The 21,308-nt window shown below is 45.4% G+C and overlaps 1 protein-coding gene across 1 annotated transcript; it reads right to left on the reverse strand.

Annotated features, from left to right (window-relative positions):
- Positions 1-3,047: 3,047 nt before the first annotated feature.
- Psmd2 (proteasome 26S subunit ubiquitin receptor, non-ATPase 2) lies at positions 3,048-14,457 on the reverse strand. The gene is made up of 21 exons (XM_038346381.2): positions 14,276-14,457; positions 13,821-13,877; positions 13,373-13,537; positions 11,451-11,572; positions 11,081-11,305; positions 10,647-10,805; positions 10,365-10,509; positions 10,160-10,220; positions 9,599-9,745; positions 9,372-9,478; positions 8,494-8,621; positions 8,140-8,227; positions 6,629-6,791; positions 6,409-6,510; positions 6,082-6,227; positions 5,747-5,830; positions 4,483-4,651; positions 4,309-4,403; positions 4,056-4,182; positions 3,546-3,664; positions 3,048-3,385 (listed from the first exon to the last, which is right to left on the reverse strand). The coding sequence occupies exons 1-21, from the start codon at positions 14,408-14,410 to the stop codon at positions 3,203-3,205; spliced, it is 2,727 nt and encodes a 908-aa protein (XP_038202309.1). The 5' UTR covers positions 14,411-14,457; the 3' UTR covers positions 3,048-3,202.
- Between the last annotated feature and the right edge of the window lie 6,851 nt (positions 14,458-21,308).

The following is a 21,308-nucleotide window of genomic DNA, read 5'->3' on the forward strand; positions in this document are numbered from 1 at the left end:
AAACTCGGCTTTTAGACCTGGCCTGAACTTGACTTTCTTTGCTTTCTTTTTTTGTTACGGTTGTTTGTTTTGCTTTTTGAGACCGGGTTTCTCTGTGTAGCCCTGGCGGTCCTGGAACTCACCCTGAAGACCAGGGTGGCCTTGAACTCAGAACTGCCCGCCTCTGCTTCCCAAGTCCTGGGACAAAAGGTGTGCGCTGTTACCACCTGACCTAAGCCTGAATTTCCTTCCCTGGACTCTATATACTTAGCCAAGCAAAATTAAATATGGTCTCTGGAAACAAACAACTTTCCTCCTGTTTGCCTTTGCTACTCCAAGCCACTTTCTACCTCTGTATGTCCATCTTTCTCCTAGTCAGACTCCCCTGCCTGATCCAGGTACTTATGCACTTTCTTTCTTTTTTGGAAGGTGGGAAGAGAGGCATTATTGGGCACTGGACCTAGTGCCTTGTGCATTCAAAGGCAAACATTCCATGAGTATATATCCCTAGTCCTCTTTGTTTTCTGAGACAGGGTCTCACTACATTGTCCATGGTAGTTTTCAATTCATCATTTCAACTAGCCCAGGCCAGCAGTGAACCTTCTATCAGACTCCTAAGTAGCTGAGGTTACAGGCCTGTAGCACCTGGTTCTGGCTTTAGGCCATCTCAGTGGTACCAAGTACCTCTGTTCACATTCCTCTACAATACTGATCACAACATAAACATACCATAATTGCTTTCATGTGATTTTTCACTGCATAATTCAGGGAGGGTAGGGACACTATTTCACTCTGTAGACCAGACTCGCCTTGACACCTTGGAAATCTGATGCCATAGCTTTCTGAGTGCTGTGATTACAGGTGTGAGCCAGAACACCTGATTTACATTTGTTTTAAGATTTATTACTCCAAAGCTATAGAGAAACCCTGTCTTGAAAATCTGAAAAAAAAAAATTTATTACATTTATTGTGTGTGTGCGTGCACATGTGCCAGTCAGCAGACAACTGCTAATAGTTGGTTCTCTTTCCACCACGTAGCTCCAGATATCATATCAAGATCAGGTCATCAGGTTTGGTGCAAGTGCCTTTACCTACTGAACCACCTTGCTGGCCCTGGTTTTTGTTGAGACAGGATCTCATATAGCTCAGGCTGATCTCAAACTCAGTATGTAGCCAAGAATGACTGTTTCTATGTACTACCTCACCCAATTTATGCAATCCAGGGGATTAAACCCAGGGCTCTGGGCATGCAAGGCAAGCACTCTACCACCAGACATATCACTAGCCCACATTAAACTTTTTTTTTTTTTTTTTTTTTTTGAAGACAAGGTTTCAATATGCAAACCAAGCTGGTATCTGCCTCCAAGTGCTCTCACTTACCTTACTGTCACTACATCTAGAAACCAAGTAAGGCAATTAATTTTATCACTATTAGACAATAACAGGCTCTTTCAGTCAGTGGTCACATTGAAGGGGCAAAATAATAATAGGCTTGCTAACATCCAAGGTTAAACATTTCACACAGCTGCCAAGTGAGAGGAAGATGACTATGGAGCCCTAAAGTCACTTTGCGTCTCCAGCTAAGTTACTGGAATACTCCTGAGTTACTGGGAGGCTGGGAGATGGCTCAGTGGTTAAAAGCACTGGCTGCTCTTCCAGATGTCCTGGGTTTTATTCCCAGCACCCACAAGGTAGCTCATAACCATCTGTAACTCTAGTCTTGGGAGAGCTGATGCCCTCTGTGGCCACTTTACACACATCTAAACACAACACCCCTACATACCTTCTCCAAAGAGTGGAAGGGGTGGCATGGGGGGAAAGGTAGAGGGAACTGGGATTGGTATGTAAAATGAAAGATGATAGTTTTTTTAAAAAAAAAAAAGAAAGAAAGAAAGAAAGAAAGAAATCAGGCCAAGTATGATGGTGCACACCTTAATACCAGAACTTGAGAGACAAGCAGATGATCTCTGAGAGTATAAGGCCAGCCTGGTCTATATTCCAGGACAGGACTATTGCCCCAATAAACCATAAAAAAAGAAAGTTAAAAATGGTAGGCTTTTTTTGTTTGTTTTAAAACCAAGGGGGCCTTAAGCATCAAATCCCAGAGACATATTACCATAGTGACTAAGGCATTAGATATATTTCAGATCCCAAACCTGGTCTCTACCTCTCATGTGACCGTGAGCAAGTTATCAACCTCTCAGGAAGATATAGGTCTATACTCACCCTCTGAAATTGCTGCAGTCTCAGAAACAAACAACAGTTATTCTCCCAACATTTATAGCACCTATTTAGTACCAGCTACTATTCGGAGATTAATTCAAGGTAAGTGCTAGGTAAACATTACCTATGACTATATGCTACTACCACTGCCAGGCCAGACACACACATCCACAGGGGACCAGGTGAACGCTACCTATCAATAGTAACAACTTCCCCAGGAAGAGGCTACCTCTTTTTCCTATGGCTCCAATTGGCCAGTCAAAGTCAAGCTTTCAAATTTCTACAACAGCCCAGAGATCCTAGCATGACCAGATCACTCAAGCAGCAGCCTTCTAAGAGGAACACAGAACGAATCATAGGGGATAAAAACATCCTTCTTGGCACACACATCAAGAGAGAAAAGAGTGGGGCTGTGCATTCTCAGGCACCTTTAGCCCAAAGACAGAAAAAGATGGGCTTGAAGGGAGGAGTGCACAAAATACTAAGTCCTTTAAAGGCTGGCAGTGAGAGTTTACACACAAAAACAAACAGATGGATCTTCTAGGAGATTCGTTAAAGTTGGATGTGGTAATGTACAGTCTGTAATCTTAGCATCCTCAGAGATGAAGGCAGACCCAAACTAAAAGATTAAAAGACGGCACTTGGATGCAAAGGTGGGCAATTCCCTTGAGTTTGAGGCAAGTGTTGTCTACATAGGAAACAAAATAAAAATACATCAAATCTATCAACTTCTTAGGGACTTAGTTTCTTTTATGCTCGGTGTTACTGTGAACAATGCTTTCTCATATCCTCTCCACTCTCTGGTCTAACTCCAGGTCATGACACCCAATAAACAGACAGTGACCTTGGGGATAAAGGTCTTTATTCAACAAAGTTATCTTACTTAGTAACAAAACAACAAGAGGTAACAATTTCCCCAAAGATCTGGAACAGTATCCACCCCTAGCAGGCAGCATGGCCTCCTAAAAATCAGTTACAGCCCAGGGTCTCTAGTGGCCACTTAAAGGTCATAGTTGGGGTTCTTCCGGAGGATAACAAAACCTTCCAGAATGGGGGTAACAGGAAGAAACTCCTCAGTGGCCAATTCTGCCCGTTCCCCATGGGCCAACAACACTGGCGTTGTGTGTGTCTGGAACCCTGTGATCGTTTTAGGCTTTCCAGCCTGGCCCACCACATCCACTGCCTGTGGGATAAGAAAATTGAAATAAAGGATTTCCAGAAGGGAGAGAAACAATATCCCCAACTCCCCTCACTGTCCACACCAGCACGTCAAAAAGGATTGTACGTATATTGTCCAACTTCTATGGTATACCGAGCCCTCCTTTTTCTACCCAGTTCCTCACCTGACCCACACGGACAGAAACTGGCAATGGTCGCAGCTCCTCATCAAATGTAACCAGCATTCGGGGCTGCATGGCAGCCACCAGCCCATATAATACATAGTGTGATTTGCCTAGAATGACTGAGGAAAGGAAGCACAAAGAATAATGACTTGTAGACACTAGGGCAAGCCTGGCCTGAACTTTAGGAATCTATCCCAGCCCTGACCCACTCACCTACTAAGACAAAATTCTGTTCTTTGTACGCTACACCACATCCCTAGCCCAAGATGCTTCTACCCTTCCTTGCTCACATCCCTAAGCCTGAAAATCACTTTTCCTAGTCACTTAGGCACAGATTCCTCTTGAAATCTTTTGGGTCAGATCATACGTGTGAGAAGTTAAAGTCTCAGGAGGCCTCCCACAAGCTCAATGAACCTAGAAAAACAGAGCTAACTTGGCATCTTGATCCTGACTGCCATGGTGGCCCTGCTAAGGACACAAGGCACATGTGCAGCAGGAACAGGAACTCACTGTTTCGGACATCCAAGAAGGAAACAAGCACAGTGAGCAGACCGGCCACAGCTACTTGACTCATGAGCTGCCGATCACTGTGGTAGGGGCAAAGGGTCAGTGTGCCCTTCCCTAAATGTGTCAGACCCTGCAAAACAAACAGAAATTGAGAAGTCAAAGCTTAGAAAAAAATATTCCCTTCCCTCCCAGGCCGTCCACGTCCGAACAGGTACTGCTGCTGCCACACTAGAAAAAGAAGACTCCTATTCTTTACCTGTGCCAAGCGCACCATGAAGAGGTTATTGGGGTCCTTGGCATGATACTGGGCTAACTGGCGCAACATTGCAGCCAGACGAGCATTATTGGTACCTAGAAAAAGGAAGTATTACAAAAACTTACAAAAAGAACCTTCAATCTTTCAGTCTGTTCAAGATTTTCCTGTACTTACCACTGCCCACCATGCCCATGGCAAAAATGGAGTTATAGGAAACTTCTGGATCAGCATCATGAGAGAATTTGCTTAGAGTATCCAGGATGTTGAGTCGAGGATTTGAAACAGAGATTAGTGCCAGTGCTAAAGGCACAGCACGGCGGAGGGTGGGCTCCCCATACCTCAGCTGGTGAAGAGAAACAAAATAGCGGTATCAGAGAACAGGGTAACTCCGTGAGTAAAACTGTCTGCGCGAAGACCTGAGGCTGAATGCCTAGGACCAATAGAAAAGGCAGACTAGCAGTGCAGACATCCACAGACCCAATGTTATCAGGAAGAGGTGTGCAGACAGAGCAGCTCTGGAAGCTCTTGGACCAGCTAGCCTGGTGTACTCAGAGGAGAAATGTATGAGACTGTGATGGTTTGAACAGAAATGGTCCTTATAGGCTCATATATTTGAGTGGCTGGTCATTAGGAAGTGGCAATAGTAGACAGATTAGGAGGTGTGGCCTTGTTAGAGTAGGTGTGGCTTTGTTGGAAGAAATGTGTCACTGGGGGTGGGATTTGTAGTTTCAAAAGCCCAAGTCAGGTCCAGAGTCTCTCTGCCTGCTGCCTATGGATCCAGTTGTAGAACTCTCAGCTATTCTCTAAGTTCTCAACCTGTGGGCTGCAATCCCTATGAGGCTGAATGACCCTTTCACAGGGTCACCTAAGCCCACTGAAAAACAGATGTTTACATTACACTTCATAACAGTGGGCAAAATTAGTTAACAAGTAGCAACAAAAAATCATTTTTTATATCTGGGGTTACCATAACATGAGGATTGTAGCATTAGGAATGTTGAGAACCACTGTTTAACACCATGTCTGCCTGTGCTGCCATGCTTCCCACCATGCTAATAATGGACTACTAACCCTCGGAACTGTAAGCAAGACCCACTTAAATGCTTTCCTTTGTAAGAGTTGCCATGGTCATGGTGTCTCTTCACAGGAAAACACGGACTAAAGACAGAAACCCTGTCTTAGACAAGGTCTAGGCACCTCTTGGCATTTACATATGTGTGGCAAACCAAGTTCAATTACAGAAACAGGCTAATGGATCAAAAGGGACTTGCTTCTCCACCAATCTCCACCAAGGAACTCTAAACCACCAAAGTTAGAATTAGCCAGGGATAAGGTGTGCCGTGGTGGTGACTCAGACATCATGTATGCTTAAGGCCTTGGGTTTAATCCCAAGTAATGCATGCACACACCATATTCTAGTGTACTCTGTGCTACTCACCAAGTGACCAAAGGTTCGTAGTGCCATCTCTGCACCGATCTCTTCCCCCATAGCAATAAGTGCAATCCCCAAAACAGCTACTCCCTGCAATTCCAGAGGCACAAAAGCCCAGTAAGTTCCAGGAACAAAAACCAAGTCACCAAACTTGACCCATGGCTCATCTAGGAAGAGCTATGCTGTAAGGAACACCTTGCCCTTCATGGACAAAACTCAGTCCTGCTAGTCTGTCACGTGGCAGTACCTAGGGGAGAAAACAGAGGCCAAAACAAAGCTAACTCCACTCCACCTCCCCTATCCACGCTTCTCTTTTCTCAGAGTGCCTGCTGGTCCCACACCTGATGTGCTCCCATGTCAGCAGGGGCTTCCTTCTTGTCCTTGTCCTTCTTCTCCTTCTTGTCCTTGTCCTCCTCCTTGTCCTTGGAGTCAAAGTGCTCACTACAGATGTGGAGAAGCTGCTGCACCTTCAGCACATTCCCAGAGCCTTAAATGGGGCAGCGAGTGAAGAGATAAAAATGAGAAGACAGCAAGAAAAAGTATACTCTGTAAATACAAGAAGCCTTTAAAAAAAAAATCTATGGAGCAGTAAGATAGACAAAGGAGAAACAACCTGAGAAGAAAGGATCAAGAGAAAAGTGGAGGTGCTGAGAAACTGAGGCACACACCTGCGTAGGCACATACATCCACCAGAGTGTTCGCAAAGCTGCGGAACGGCTCCGATACGACCTCCAGTGCGGCCAGGATCGCCTCGATAGCTTCACCCTTCCCTAGAGGAGATTCAGAGAGTCCAAGGACACTGGTTTGTGTCCCACTTAGTCTGATGCATAAACCCTCCAACTGTGTCTAATTACTGTCAGACCCTTGATAACATCAACATTCCCTCACCCAGGTGATTAAGGCCCAGGCCAAGAGGAAGCCAACGAGCATAGGTATCCTTGAGCTCAGTCTCCGATTTCTCCATGATGGTCTGAAGGATGGTGGAAGTGACATCCCCATTGCAGGATCCCACAGCTATCATTCCACAAGCTAGAGCCGTCACACCCGCTACCTAGAAATAAGAAAATCAGCATTATACACAGTAAGATGTCCTTTTCTTTGTTTGAGACAGGAACTCACTATGTAGACTAGAATATCCTGGAAACTCAGAGGTCTCCCTGTATGTGCTGGATTCAAGGTATATACCACCATTCCCAACCACAATAAGTTACTAAAATGCTTGCTTATGTATCTTTATTCAAAACCCAATTCTTCTGGTCTACTGTAAGCTATTCTTCCTAACCATACTGGGTAATTATTTCTATAAAATCAGTGAATACTTACTTACATGTCAGACACTGTGCCAAGCCATTTGCATACTATTTTATTACATTTACTTATTTAGTATTCACATACACAAAGTACATGTGTGAGGTCAGAGAACAATTTGCAAGTCAGTTCTCTCCTTCCACCATATGTCATCAGGCTTGCCTGGAATCCCAACAGCCCTAGTTTTGCATACTCTATACACTTAGTCCTTACAACTCCGTAAGATAGGTGATAGGAAAAAATGAAGCCTGAAGAGACTGAGTTAATTGTCCAGTATCTGCTGCTTGCAAGTACAAGCAGCAAGATTTGATCTTGAATTTTTTTACTCTAAAATCATTGGCAATCATACAATATTTATCACTAAAATGACTCTGCATAAGCAAGAAAATTTAAGGTTAGCTAATGACTAGAAGTGAGAATCACTGCTGTGGCTTATATCTAGAATGTTCTCCAAACCACATGCAAGGCCTGAACCTCTTATGCGTGTAAGGTCTTGAGAAGTAGTAGAAATTATGGAGTGGGGCTCATCAGGAAGTCTTTGAAATCATTTATTCCCTTGAAGGGATAGTGAGGAAAACATTTAAGGGGAAAGGAGGACCCGGGGTCCTTCCTCTGCTTCCTGACTTACTGCCAAAGTAAACAGTTTGTTCCACCACAGGTCTTCTACCACAACGTGTTACTTTGTTATAGTAACAGAGAGTTAAGACAGCAGAGTCATCCACCCTTAACTTCATAGTTTCTCTTCCTGATAACTACGTGGTTTGACTGGGGTTTCAGAGGCTGAGGCTCAGTACAATATATAACACCAAGTTTCATTGGGGCTCTAAATTCCAGTCTGTCCTTTTCCCCATTTTTTGAGGGAGTGGGGGTGGGGTGGGGTAAGAGTAACAGGGTACTTGATACACAATTTATTCTGTAGCCCAGGCTGGCCTGGAACTCACAGAAATTTTCCTGCCTCAATCTCCCAAGCACTGAGATAAGAGACGTGCACCATCACACACAGCTTGAAATTGCAATTCTAAGAGATTGTACTGAGGTGTTTCCCAACCCCAACACACCTCCCTTACCTTTTTCACTAGAAAATTACTCACCTCCATGCTGGACTTGGAATCTCCCATCACGGGCAGCAGTAGTGTTAGAACGTCTTCCCGATTGGAGCCAGCATAGGCCAAACCTAGTCTACAAAATCAGGAGATAAAGTTCCCAACATATACCCAGGGACAACTGGTCACCAACACATTCACCAAGAGCCAGATGTTCAATGGCACATGGCAGTCTTTAGCAATATTTTCTCTATAGAGTATTAAGCTGAGCACTAGCAGAAAGAGAAGGTGCCTAAGAAACGTAACAATTTAAAAGTAGACAGATATCTATTAGATAGATAGATAGATAGATAGATAGATAGATAGATAGATAGATAAGAGAAGAGCAGCAAGAAACCTTACCCAAAGATGGAACCAAGTCTCATGGTATTGCTGTTATGGAGAACATAATCTGAAAGCAGTGCCAGAGCAGGGTCACACTCATTTCGGACCCCAGAGTTCACGATACCACAGGCAAGGAGGGCTCCCGACTGCAAAAAGCAAGCACATGCTTTATTAGGGTATCTTCCCTCTTAACTACAAAGTGTGCAGCATGACCTCTCTGTGGCACCTACCTTACCTTAAGTAAAAAACGGGGCATGCCTCATGTAGTGGTTTGAATTGAGACTGGTCCCCAGAGGCTCATATATTTGAATGCTTGGTCCCTAGTTGGTGAAATTATTCTGGGTAGGATTAGGAGATGTGGCCTTGTTGGAGGAGGTGTGTCACCAGGGGTGGGCTTTGAGTTCTCAAAACCCCAGAACAGGCCCAATATCTCTCCTGCCTCCAAGGATAAGATGTAAGCTGTCAGCTATTGCTCTAGCACCGTTCCTGCCTGCCTGCTGTCATATTCCCACAATGACGGTAATCGACTGACCCTCTGAAGCTATAAGCAAGCACCCAACTAAATACTTTCTTCGATTCTTTTTTTTTGTTTGCTTTGTTTTTTGTTTCGTTTTGTTTTTAGAGACAGGGTTTCTCCGTGTAGCCTTGGCTGTCCTGAAATCTATTCTGTAGAAAAGACTGGTCTCGAACTCACAGAGATCTGCCTTGCCTGCCTCTGCCTTCTGAGTACTGGGATTAAAGGCATGTACCACTACCACCCAGCTAAAATACATTCTTTGTAAGTTAATCTTGGTCATGGTGTCTCTTCCCAGATATAGAACACCTCATCAATAAAAAGGAGGCACTAGGACATGAGAAGAAAAAGTCCCCAATGAATAAATTTTGAGCAGACTAACCTTGATATAGTCCTCAGAGGAGTACAGGTACTTGTCAATCTGGGTGAGGCCACCATCCACATCCCACAGCAGAATCATGCCAAGGGACGCAGCAGCACTTAACATCCCTATGACAAGGAAAAGCATCAGCTTTAGAAGGGTGTACCCAAAGAAACAGCTACCCTAGAAACTGCTGTGGGTTCTTCTTAGTTAACACTTGACTGCATGACAAAAAGAGAAAATTATACCGTGGTCCTTGTTCTTGTACAGCCATTTGTTGCCATCATCAGTCAGCAGTTTATCTTGACCAAAGGCTGCATTCACAAAGCCATTCACAAAAGAGGAGGCCAGGTTCATCCGGGCAGAATCCACCTGAGAGCCACTGCCACCGAACCCTGTACAAGGGGAGAAAGGAGAGGCAGTTTAGCATAGGACCTGAAAGGAACAGTTTGGTAGGCAGTCCTCAATTTTTTGTTGTTGTTGTTATTGTTGTTTTGTTTTGTCTTTTCGAGACAGGATTTCTCTGAGTAGCCCTGGCTGAACTGGAATTTGCTCTGTACAGCAGGCTGGCCTTGAACTCAGAGATTTGCTTGCCTCTATCTCTCCCAAGTGCTGGGATCAAATGCATTCACTACCACAGCCCAGATTCAGTCTGATTAAGTTAGTCCCTTAGTCTACATCTCCATCAGTGGCCTGGACACAAAGTTCAAGGGAATTTGAAGTTCTTTATAAGTGGGTTAGCCAAGACGTTATTCCCAATATAACAGAAACAAGTAATAGTCCCTCAAGCCCCACACAGAGCTACTCACTGTTATTCTCTAGGTGGGTTTTGTAGATGTCATCAGGCACCTTGGGCTCCATGATGTCCAGCTAAAGAGAAGCCAGAGGGTCATAACTGCCTTCCCAGTAATCCCCAATCTGTCCCTCCTGCTATCCAACTGAATAGCAACTTTAACCAGGAGTCTAGTGAAAGGTATTTAGGAGGTGTAATGACAGGTAAGAGCAGACTCTCACCTCCCGAGCTAAGGCCAAGAAGTTGCTATTGAGCTGTACGTTGGACATGATCTCTGTGAGGTCTTCATACTCCTCTACGTCTTCACTCAGCTCCAGGAATACTCCATGCCGACCCAGCATGAATGCCATCTGCTTCTGTACCACCCTGTGGGGAGAGCCACCACACCTGCTCATCCCACCTACTATGGGACAGAAAATCATCTCATGCTCTCCCCACAAACTGTCAAGTCTCTGATTTTTACACACACACTTATCTATTCCTTTACCAACTTCTCTACATACACATCCTTGCAGGAGGTGAAAATGTCTTCTACCAGCTCCATGTCATTGAGCATCAATGCCAATCTCAGAGCTTCAGGGAAACGGCTAAATTTTCGGAACACACCCAAAGCACAACGCAGTAGGGCAGAGTTCTCAGGTTCTGGTACGTAATTCACACAACTACAAAAGCAAATATAATAAAATTTCAGAAAGTGTCTTTCACTTAATTTATCTAATTCCTTTACCCAAATACATGCTCAATGCCTACTATATACAAAGCAGTGTACTATGTTCTAAGACACCAAGGAGACACACAAAGTTTCTGTCCTCAAGAAATTCATGGCGTCACCAAGTAACTATAGCCTAAGGTGACTCTAAGATCACTCCGGGAGAACAGGAATAAACTCGTGCTGAAGAAGGCAGGCCTGCTACCCTCCTCTGTCATGCTCACTTACCTGGTAAGATACAGGCAGACCTTTGAGTATGCATTCTCATCTATGTCCTTTTCCAGCATATCTACCTGCTCAATTTCCATGAGCAGGTCACAAGCCTCATGCTCTGCATTATGAGCCATATTGTAGGGGACAATTTCCTTCACCAAAGTAAGCAATGGCTCCCGTTGTGCTTTCTCTGCATCATCCAGCTCTTGCCACTCCTTGGCCACTTCTCCTGCAAGATGTCTAGGACACACACAATTATTAGGGAAGCAGGTCCCTGGAAGTCAAGGAACTCAGTGTCTGGGGAATTCAATACATTGATATTTCCCCAAACCAACAGAATTATGCCTCCAAGTCCCTTCACACTACCAAGAAGAAAATATCTTACCTGACATACTCGTGACCCCACGATGCCAATTCCTCCTGGGAACCCACTAGCCGATACTTGAGGCATTCACGCTCACCACTCATGGTCATGGCCAAAACAGAGATGATGTCAGCAGCAAAACACTGCAAGGAAACCAATCTTTTAAGGTCAAAGCCAGCAGTCCAAGGAAAACAGTATGTGACATTACAGAATCAAGATCACTGTCCCCAAAATTCAACAATAAAATTCACTATATCTTAGTGTCTCTACTGAAAATTTCCATGAGATCTAAGCTAAGCCTCAGAGAAATCCTAAAGTGTTTTCTGTTGGTGTTGTTAGCTCCCTCTGAAGCCAACCTAACTGAAGGGCAATAAACAACAGGGAATTGGAGAAAGATAAAGGCTCCTAGACTTGAATTTATGGAGACAGTGGCCCTCATTACATAGCCCAGTTTGGTCTCACTCAAGAGATGCTAAATGGTTGGGATCAAAAGGACCCACCATAACTAGCAGAAATTTTTATTTTAATAGTAAACTATTAAAAGGTTTTAATAAGCCAGGCAGTGGTGGTGAGCGCTTTTAATCCCAGCACTCTGGAGGCAGAAGCTGGCAGATTTCTGAGTTTGAGGTCAGCCTACAGAGTGAGTTCCAGGACAGCCAGGAGTGTTACACAGAGAAGCCCTGTCTTGGAAAAAAATCAACCACAACAAAAAAGGGTTTATTTAAAAAAAAAAAAAAGACCCATCATCTAGGGGTCTGGAGAACTGGCTCAACCGTCAAGAAAATACGCTGCTCTTGCAGAGGACCTGAGTTCAGTTCCCAGCACCCACACAAGGGTTCACAATAGTCTAACTCCAGTTCCAGGGGATCTGTTCCCTGCTTCTGGCCTGTACAGACACTACATGCAGGTAGAGTACATATACCATATAGGCAGGCAGAACACTCATCCACATAGAGTAAAAATACATCTTTAATAAAATTTTCCATCTGGCAATGATGGCGCTTGCCTTTAATCCCAGCACTCAGAAAGTAGAGGCAGCCGGGCGGTGGTGGCGCACGCCTTTAATCCCAGCACTCGGGAGGCAGAGGCAGGTGGATCTCTGAGTTCGAGACCAGCCTGGTCTACAAGATCTAGTTCCAGGACAGGCTCTAGAAACTACAGGGAAACCCTGTCTCGAAAAACAAAAAACAAAACAAAACAAAACAAAACAAAAAAAAAAAAGAAAGTAGAGGCAGACTGATCTCTGAGTTTGAGGTCATTCTGGTCTACAGAGTGAGTTCCAGGTCAGCTATGGCTACACAGAAAAACCCTGTCTTGGTGGGTGGGGGGAAATCCATGATCTATTTCAATCAAGTAACTACTGCTTTATGATAGATGTAGGAGGTCAAGGACAAAAACAAGCTCATTAGGAGACTACTCAATAATCTACTCAAATTAAAAACTTCTAGGGCTGGAGAGAGGGCTCAGAAGTTAAGAGCACCAGTTGTTCTTCCATAGGACCCTAGTTCTATTCCCAGCACCCACATGGCAGCTCAACACTGCCTGTAACTCAGGGATCTGACATCCTCTTCTGGATTCTGCAGTCACTGAATGCACATATTGCCAGACACGCAGGCAAAACACCCACACACATAAAATAAAATAAATAGTAACAAAAGCAAGAAAGCAAGCAAGCAAGAAAGAAAAAAAGAAAGAAAGTCAGGCATCATGCTGATCTAGGCCTCTAATACCAGCACTCCAGAGCCTAAGGCAAAAGGAGGAATGCCAGAGTCAAACTCAGTCTAGGTGGCACAGTGAGTCTGAGTTTGAGGTCAGCCTGGTTTATGGAGTGAGTTCCAGAATAGCCAGAGCTACACAGAAACCCTGTCTCAAAAAAAAAAAAAAAAAAAAAAAAAAAGGAATTCTTCTTCAACTGGACAGGCTCCCACCATATTCTCAATTACCTTATTCTCCCCAGGGGCCATGTTCTCATAGATTTCCTTCAGTTTGCCATAGTGTGGGCGCAAAAATTTGAGAGGCTTGGGTACTGAAGTCATGGAAGTTGTAGAAGAACGGATTTGTCTTCTCAGTTCCTCCAGAGCTGGTCGGTACAGGGATGTATCCTTTTCCTGATAAGAGGACGACTGGGTTCAGACCAAAAGGAGCCACATTCCTCCACATCATAAGCCAGACATAATTAACCAATGCTTTGCTCAAAGACATAACTGCTCCCTCAACTCCTGCAAATTGCCCGAGACGCAAGACCTCATTCAAACAACCTTTGTAACTCTTTGCCTGCGAATTAGCATGCTATCTTACATGCGATGTCTAGTTGTTGCCTCCAAATGAAATAGAGCAAACAAATGGGAAACACCCGAATACATTCCCCTCTCAGGTCCAATCCGGACTCACCCCGAGTCGCTCCACGAGCATCTCCAGTTCATCTTGAAGTTGTTTGTCCTCCTCAGACTGAACGGTTGGGGGAAGAAGCTTATTAAACCAAAGAACCCTAACCACATTCCCCTCCCATTCACCTCGGGACAGGTGGAGAATGTGAATGTAGCCTCAGGAGGGGCTAGATGGACAAGAAACGGGAGTGGGATGTCAAACAACCCTGCTGAAAAGGCAGTCTAGCCAGGCAGGCTCTCCTTGAAGGCCGTTCTACAAAATTACGGCGAAGACCCACGAAGTGGTGGTGAGGGCCGCAGGGGCTGGCAGTGCGTAATGAGGGGGGCATCAGGGCAGGATCTCCCCATTCTGTGTCTCCCGGGTGCGGTGGTTCGTAGAGAGTCGGGCCCGAGGCCTTCAAGGCAGAGCAGTGACTCAGCCCAAGGCCTCCTCCCCGGGCTCCCGAAGCTGCGCCTCACCAGCTCCTGCTCTTTGTCTTTGTCCCCGGCATCCCGTCTCTCCTTGCCGCTAGACTTCTCGTCCGCGCCAGCGGGAGCCGTTGCTGAGGGTTGTTGGGACTGCACCGGCGTCTTGTCTCGTCCACCCTCCTCCATCTCTACCACCACTGCCGGCCTGCTGCGCGCGCACCTGCTCGCACCGCCCCTTTTCCCAGACGGCCTCGCGCCTCGTCCTCCGGACCGGAAACGCCCAGTCGATTCCGGCCCCGCCTCCTGAGGCAGGCAGGGAATTACAGATCCGGCCTCCAGTTGGACCGCTTATGTTGCGTTTCGGTGTCTCTGAACTTTGTGCTCAGCGCTCAATGGAAATGCCTAGCTCTCCTTTCCCGTAGCTTCACCTCAGCTGGATGCATGGTGAGACAAACGGACGAGACTCTTGACTGAGATCTGTGCGACGGCCTCACACCGATCTGGAATAGTAACCAACATTCCCCTCTCGAGGATGAGTGATGCTGCCTGAAGCTTATTTATTAGCGCAGGGTAGCCTCAAGGTCGCTGTATAGCAGACAATGGCTTTAAACCTCAGGTCCTGCCTCTGCCTCGGAAGTGCTGGCTTGCAGGCATCAGCCGCCACCCCGCTGCTGCTCATCCTTAAAACCTATCACTTTTGCACTCAGTGCTGCATTCTAGGCATAACCGTCTATGTCCACTCCCAACGACTTCTCCAACTTCTCGACAGAAATTGGACAGCCCGTAGTTGCGCTGCCTGTTCTGTCTTTAGGATGTACATACATTTTCATGCCTGCTTTAGTTCTCTGTAAGGAATCTCTACCAGTTTCTGTTTCTATGACTTCTACCATAGACCTTGGAATACACACACTCTGTCTGTATAGATATACACATAGATATAGATATATAGATATCAGTACATTGGAGATGAATTGGATGTTGTGCCATAAAACAGTTTATCAAACAGCAGATGAGTTCAGATGAAGATTATATGAAAAGATGTTGGGATACATTGCAACTTTTTTTGTAGGTATAAATTGTTTTAAAAGAAAAACTTGGAAAGATGAGAGAACTCAAGCTTTAGAAAATATTAAAACTGAGTTCTGGCCAGGCAGTGGTGCCCTTTAGTCCCAGCACTCAGGAGGCAGAGGCAAGCAGATCTCTGCAAGTTTGAGGCAAGCCCGGTCTAGAGCGAATTCCAGGACACCCAAGGTTATACAGATAAACTCTGATGTGAAGAACCAAAAAACAAAGCAGAACAAATTCTGTCATGTACCAGTTGTGTTGTGTTGTTTGGTTAAGCTACCTAAACTCAGCCTGTATTCACCTATGTGAAGTATGAAACATTTCCCTTGTAAGAACAAAATGAGGGGCTGGAGAGATGACTCAGCAGTTAAGAGCATTGGCTGCTCTTCTGGAAAACCTGGGTTCAAGTCCCAGCACCCACGTGGCAGTTCCCTGCTACCTAGAACTCAAGGTCCAGAAAACTCAACACTCGCACATAGACATACATGCAGAAAAACATATAAATGCATATAAAATAAAAAAAAATTTAAAAAAGAACAAAATAAGTCATTAAATAATGTCTAAGCCAGGCATGGTGGCTCACTTTTTTGTTTGTTTGTTACCCTGTTGAAATTTTTAAAAGTGTCTAACATAATGCTCCCCACAAGTACCATAGACCATCTATCAAAAATCCCAGTGCCAGGCATAGGAAACCTTTAGAGTAAGTCAGGAGAGTCCAGGAGACTCCTAAAACTGTGAGCTATTGCTGTCGTTCTTGGTTGCCTCCCGGAGCTTGAAGGTAAGGCTTTCTTAGTGAGGACACCACACGCTTCACAGGACTTGGAGGAACTGGGTGGACCTGACCTGGAAGCCTTCTCCCTGGGTACTAGCTCTCCTAGTGTCTGAAGGTCCTGTACAAGCTGCCAAGGAGAAAAACAATCAACAGTCCTGCCCAGCAGTAAACGGTACTAACTGCAATGACCAGCTCAGTGTGATATTTCCCGGGGTGCAATAGTGGCATTTATATTTGGGGGTAACCAACAACCGCCTAATTGGACTTGTGGACCACTCAATAGGAGGGAATTCATGCCAAGCACTGTAAACCTAGCCAACAAGGATTGCCATTTTCTGTATGTGATATTTTCCTAATAGCCAGATGTTTTGAGAAGATTTTTACTGCTAATTTTAGGAAGGACAGCAGATGTTTCATTCACTCTTTTATTACTGCCACCAGGTGGAAACTGTAGTATGTCCCTTCCATTTATATTCTGATCATCTTAGCCATTTCACATTTCTGAATATTCTCCACCCCTCCAAGCTGTCTTTCCGAGTGGTTATTCCATCTGTAAGGAATGCCCTTCTGTTTTCAGTTGGGAAATTCTACCATCCACTGAGCTCCAGCTCAGTGTTCCCTTCTTTTTTCCTTCCTTGCTTCTCGGGTTAGGCATTTCTCCCGAGATCCACCGTACATTTGACACATATCTCTCACACTTTGTACTCTGAGCTCCTGGAGGGCAAGGAACTATATCTGCCTAATCTTTGTATCCTTAGTACCCAGCTAATGCCTGGTTTGAAGCAGGTCTTAAAAAACATTTAACAGATGGCTGGCTTTGCATTGGTCTTTAGGTCATTTTTTTAGATAGTAAGAATTTGGGGTTTCTCCCTGGGGCCCAGAGCAATGAATTAGAAAACTGTCAGGATTCTCCACTGGTGAACCACAGGAGGCCCTTTGAAATTGAGCTTATTTTTAAGAAGTACTCTCTCCTAGTAGTATTTCTAGAGTTTTATCAAGGTGAAATCACGTTTCTTGGCAGGCTTCCTTATTTTGGTTGGGGATGAGTTACCCAATGGGATAGCATAGATGGTCCAGTATTGTTCATTTTCTCTTCTGCCTCAACACAACAGACTATATAACAGAAGCCATCATTCATCAACTTGACAGGGCTCTTAAGGCGAAGATCACATCCACTACCCGAGGTTCACTTTGCCTTACCTCTGGAACCAGGTCCCTGCAGAGTGCCCCACTGGTGTGGGAGGGTCTTCTGTTTGAGTTGATTTCATTGGTTAATGAAGAAACTGCCTGGCCCATTTGATTGGCCAGCCCTTAGGTGGGCGGAGTAGACAGAACAGAATGCTGGGAAGGGAAGTTAATAAATCGCCATGCCTCTGCTCTCTGAGCCAGACTGCCGTGCCTCTCCTCAGGGAGACAGGTGCGATGAAGCCAGCCACCAGGTCAGACATGCTGAATCTTTCCCGGTAAGACACCACTTTGTGGTGTTACACAGATTATTCGATATGGGTTAGTCAAGATGTGAGTAAGAGGCTGAAAATAATGGGCCAGGAAGTGTTTAAAAAAATACAATTTGTGTGTTGATATTTCGCATGTAAAGTTAAGCATGCGGGAGCCGAGCGGCTGGAAGTGGGCCCGCAGCTCAACACTATACCCCACAAAGAGGTACTCCCTGCTGTAACTTTGATTCACTGGGCATAACTTTCCTGTAGCTACCTGGTTGTGCAGGTGCCTGGCCCAGGAGACTTGTGTTGCATGGAAATGCACCTGCTGCTGGTGATGGTCCCACTCAGCCTGAAGAATTTGGCTGGAAGATAGATGTCCGCATTTGAATTACAAGATTAACAGTGGTGGGGGCTGGAGAGATGACTCAGCGGTTAAGAGCATTGCCTGCTCTTCCAAAGGTCCTGAGTTCAATTCCCAGCAACCACATGGTGGCTCATAACCATCTGTAAAAATGGTGCCCTCTTCTGGGCTGCAGACATACACACAGTCAGAATATTGTATACATAATAAATAAATAAATAAATAAATAAATAAATAAATAAATACATAAATACATGCATACATACATACATACTTAAAAAAAAAGATTAACAGTGCTGCTGTAGGCACCCAAGAGTTTTCTCTTTGTCAGTCAGGGCTGGCCTCAAGTTCATATCTCTAGCCGAGGATGATCTTAAACGTCTGATCCTTCCTCGTCCACCTTATGGCCTATGATTACGTGAACGTGTGCATGTCAAAGCGCACCTTTGTGGGTTCGGTTTTCTTCTTCCACCCAGATGTGGGTTCTGTGGCTCAAACTCAGGTTAACCACTGGGTTATCTCATTGGCCCCAATCAGGGTTTTTGTCTTGTTATGTTTAAACAAGGCCTCACCATGTAGCTGGGCTGAAATCACAAAAATAAAACAAACAAACAAAAAACCTGCCCCCCTCCCAAGTGCTGGCATTACAGGTGCATGATATCACACTTGGCCTAATCCAGGTCTCAATGGAAGGCAAAGTTTTATCTTGCCAAGTATCAGTGTGCTCTAACATTGTGAGTCTTACCCTATGCTCAACAGCCAAGTTCCACACGTTATTTATTAGTATCTCTTCGGGTTCTGGAATTTGCAGAGCCCATAAAGGCATTTTTCCCAGTATGCAGATGAACCTAGAACTTCATTCGTGCTAGGCAAGCAGTCTACCACTGAGCTACAGCCTTAGGCTCTTGGCATTATTTTGAGACAGTGTCTTACTAAGTTATTCAAACTGGCCTCTGACATCCCCCTGCCTCAGCCTCCCAAATAGATGGGATTAAAATCCTGTATCATTATGCCTGTGTTGAATTTTTTTTCAAGGCACTGAAGCTGAATGGTCTCAGAAATAATCTTACCCAGTCCACTTATTTTACAGACTGCTGAGACACCAAGACCTGAAGAGGGAATGAGCCCTGCCTGGTGTCATACACTAGTGGGTGACAGAAGCTGGCACCAGAGCTAGTTCTCCAGAAATGAAAGCTCTCCTCTTCCCAACACACTTTGCATCTACCCTGTAGTTGAACTAGAGGTTCGGGAACTAGCAGTGTGGTTCAGTGGTTCAAAAGACATCTTGTTCCTTCTGCCCTCCTTCAGTAAGCAGCTAGCACGTCCAGGTGACATGGCATGGCCCCATATAGGAACAGTCTGGCCCACTGAAAAACTGGGGTTGTGAAAAACACAGGTTGTGGGGTACATCTTAGAGACATACCCAAGAGACCAGAGACACCAGAAGCAATTACGAGTCCTCATTCTGTTCCTTGCAAGCCTGACAAACTCACCCCTGCTTGCACTTCCAGGAGCATTTGTGTGTATGATTGGTTGGGAATTGAACTCATGACCTCAGGAAGAGCAGGCACTGCTCTTAACCTCCGAGCCATCTCTTCAGTCCCGACTCGTGTGTGTGATTGGACTCTTTCCACTGTTTTGCTGTCATTCTCATTTTACAGATGAAGAAACCGAGGCTTACCGGGTTTAGGTCATCATTATCAGAGCCCCCGTTTCAACTCAGATTTCTTCGGCTGCAGTAGTAGGGGTTGGGGCTAGGTCTGCCTCATGGGAGCAGAGCACTAGTAGAAAACGGTGGCTGTGGGGACTGGGTGAGTTTGTGAGTGTAACAGTGAAACAGCTGGAGTCCCCAAAGCACAGAGACCACTTTATCCCCAGTGCCTGAGACACAAATTACGGATAACCAATATATCATTCAAAAGTTAATCTAAAGAACAATAAAAGTTGGGGGGGCTTCAGAGATGGCTCAGTGGTTAAGAGCATTGCCTGCTCTTCCAAAGGTCCTGAGTTCAATTCCCAGCAACCACACGGTGGCTCACAGCCATCTGTAATGAGATCGGGTGCCCTCTTCTGGCCTGCAGGCATACACGCAGACAGAATACTGTATAATAATAATAAATATTTTTAAAAAAGTTGGGTGGGATGGCAAACACCTTTAATCCCAGCAGTTTGCAGACAGAAGCAGGGAGTTCAAAGCCAGCCTGATCTATATAGCGAGATCCAAGCCAGCCAGGGCTACATAGTGAGACCCTGTCTCAAAAACACAAAAACCAAGCTGACCTGACCATCTACTCCCCAGATTCAGGGACAGGATGGCCACAGAGGCAGTGGGGAGCTGCAGACCCTTCTAGCTGTGGAGTATGTACTGTGACCAAACAGACCCAAGTCTGTGAGACCCAACTCTGTGTCTCTCTCTACCTTTGCCTCCCTTGGACTTCAAATCTCAGGCTCCTATTTCTGCAAGTAAGCCAGTATCGGAAGAATTACTACCGTGTTGTTGTGGTGGTTTGAAGGTAATTGAGCCCCCACCACAAGCTCATGGGGGAGTAGCACTATTAGGAGGTGTGGCCTTGTTAGAGGAAGTGTGTCACTGTGGGGTGGGCTTTGAAACTTCATATATCCTCAAGCCACTCCCCATGTCTCAGTTCATTTCCTGTTGCCTTCTGATCACGATGTAGAACTCTCAGCTCCTTCTCCAGCACCATGTCTGCTGTGTGCCGCCATGTCCTGCCATGATGATATGGACTAAACCTCTGAAACTGTAAGCCACCCCCATGAAATGTTTTCCTTTATAGGAGTTGCTGTGGTCACAGTGCCTCTTCACAGCAATAGAAACCCTAATTAAGACAATAGTAGTTGCTCACATATTGACCGGATGGGAGGATAAGGAAAGGGAGAACTGAAGGAAGAGACAGGCTGACTGATATGGATCTATTTATTAGCAAAGGGTCCTATAAAGCCAAGACCACACCCTCCCCACCCTCTTCCCTGCAAAAATAAACACTTTCCTTTTCTCTACTAGATCTGCTCTTCTGTTTGGCCCAGGGACAAGCCGCCAAGCCTAAGACTCGCGCCCTAAGACACAGGGAACCAGCATGAACTGTACATACACATTTCTCCTCTCACCCGAGAGCCCTTGGCCTTCCACTTGAGTTCAGTTGCTCTGTCCTTGAGGGGAGCAGCAGTACTAGGAGGAGCACAAGGAACATAGGTAGCGGGAGCCTGAGGGTGGGGTTGAAGGGAGTTGAGCTCATTTCTATACAAGTCTGTGTGTGCCTGGGAGAGATGGGCATGCCCCAGGCATAGCCTCTTGGTTCCCAAATTAAGTAAGCTTGGAGCCAAGAAATGGAACCCTCTTTGTAGGAACTGGCACTCTGCCTAGACGTCCTCCAGGGTGACGCATGAGAGGATGTCACAGTGAATGGGGGGATCTCTGCTAGAGGC

Source organism: Arvicola amphibius, chromosome 10 (assembly GCF_903992535.2).
Source record: "Arvicola amphibius chromosome 10, mArvAmp1.2, whole genome shotgun sequence".
Taxonomy (NCBI): domain Eukaryota; kingdom Metazoa; phylum Chordata; class Mammalia; order Rodentia; family Cricetidae; genus Arvicola; species Arvicola amphibius.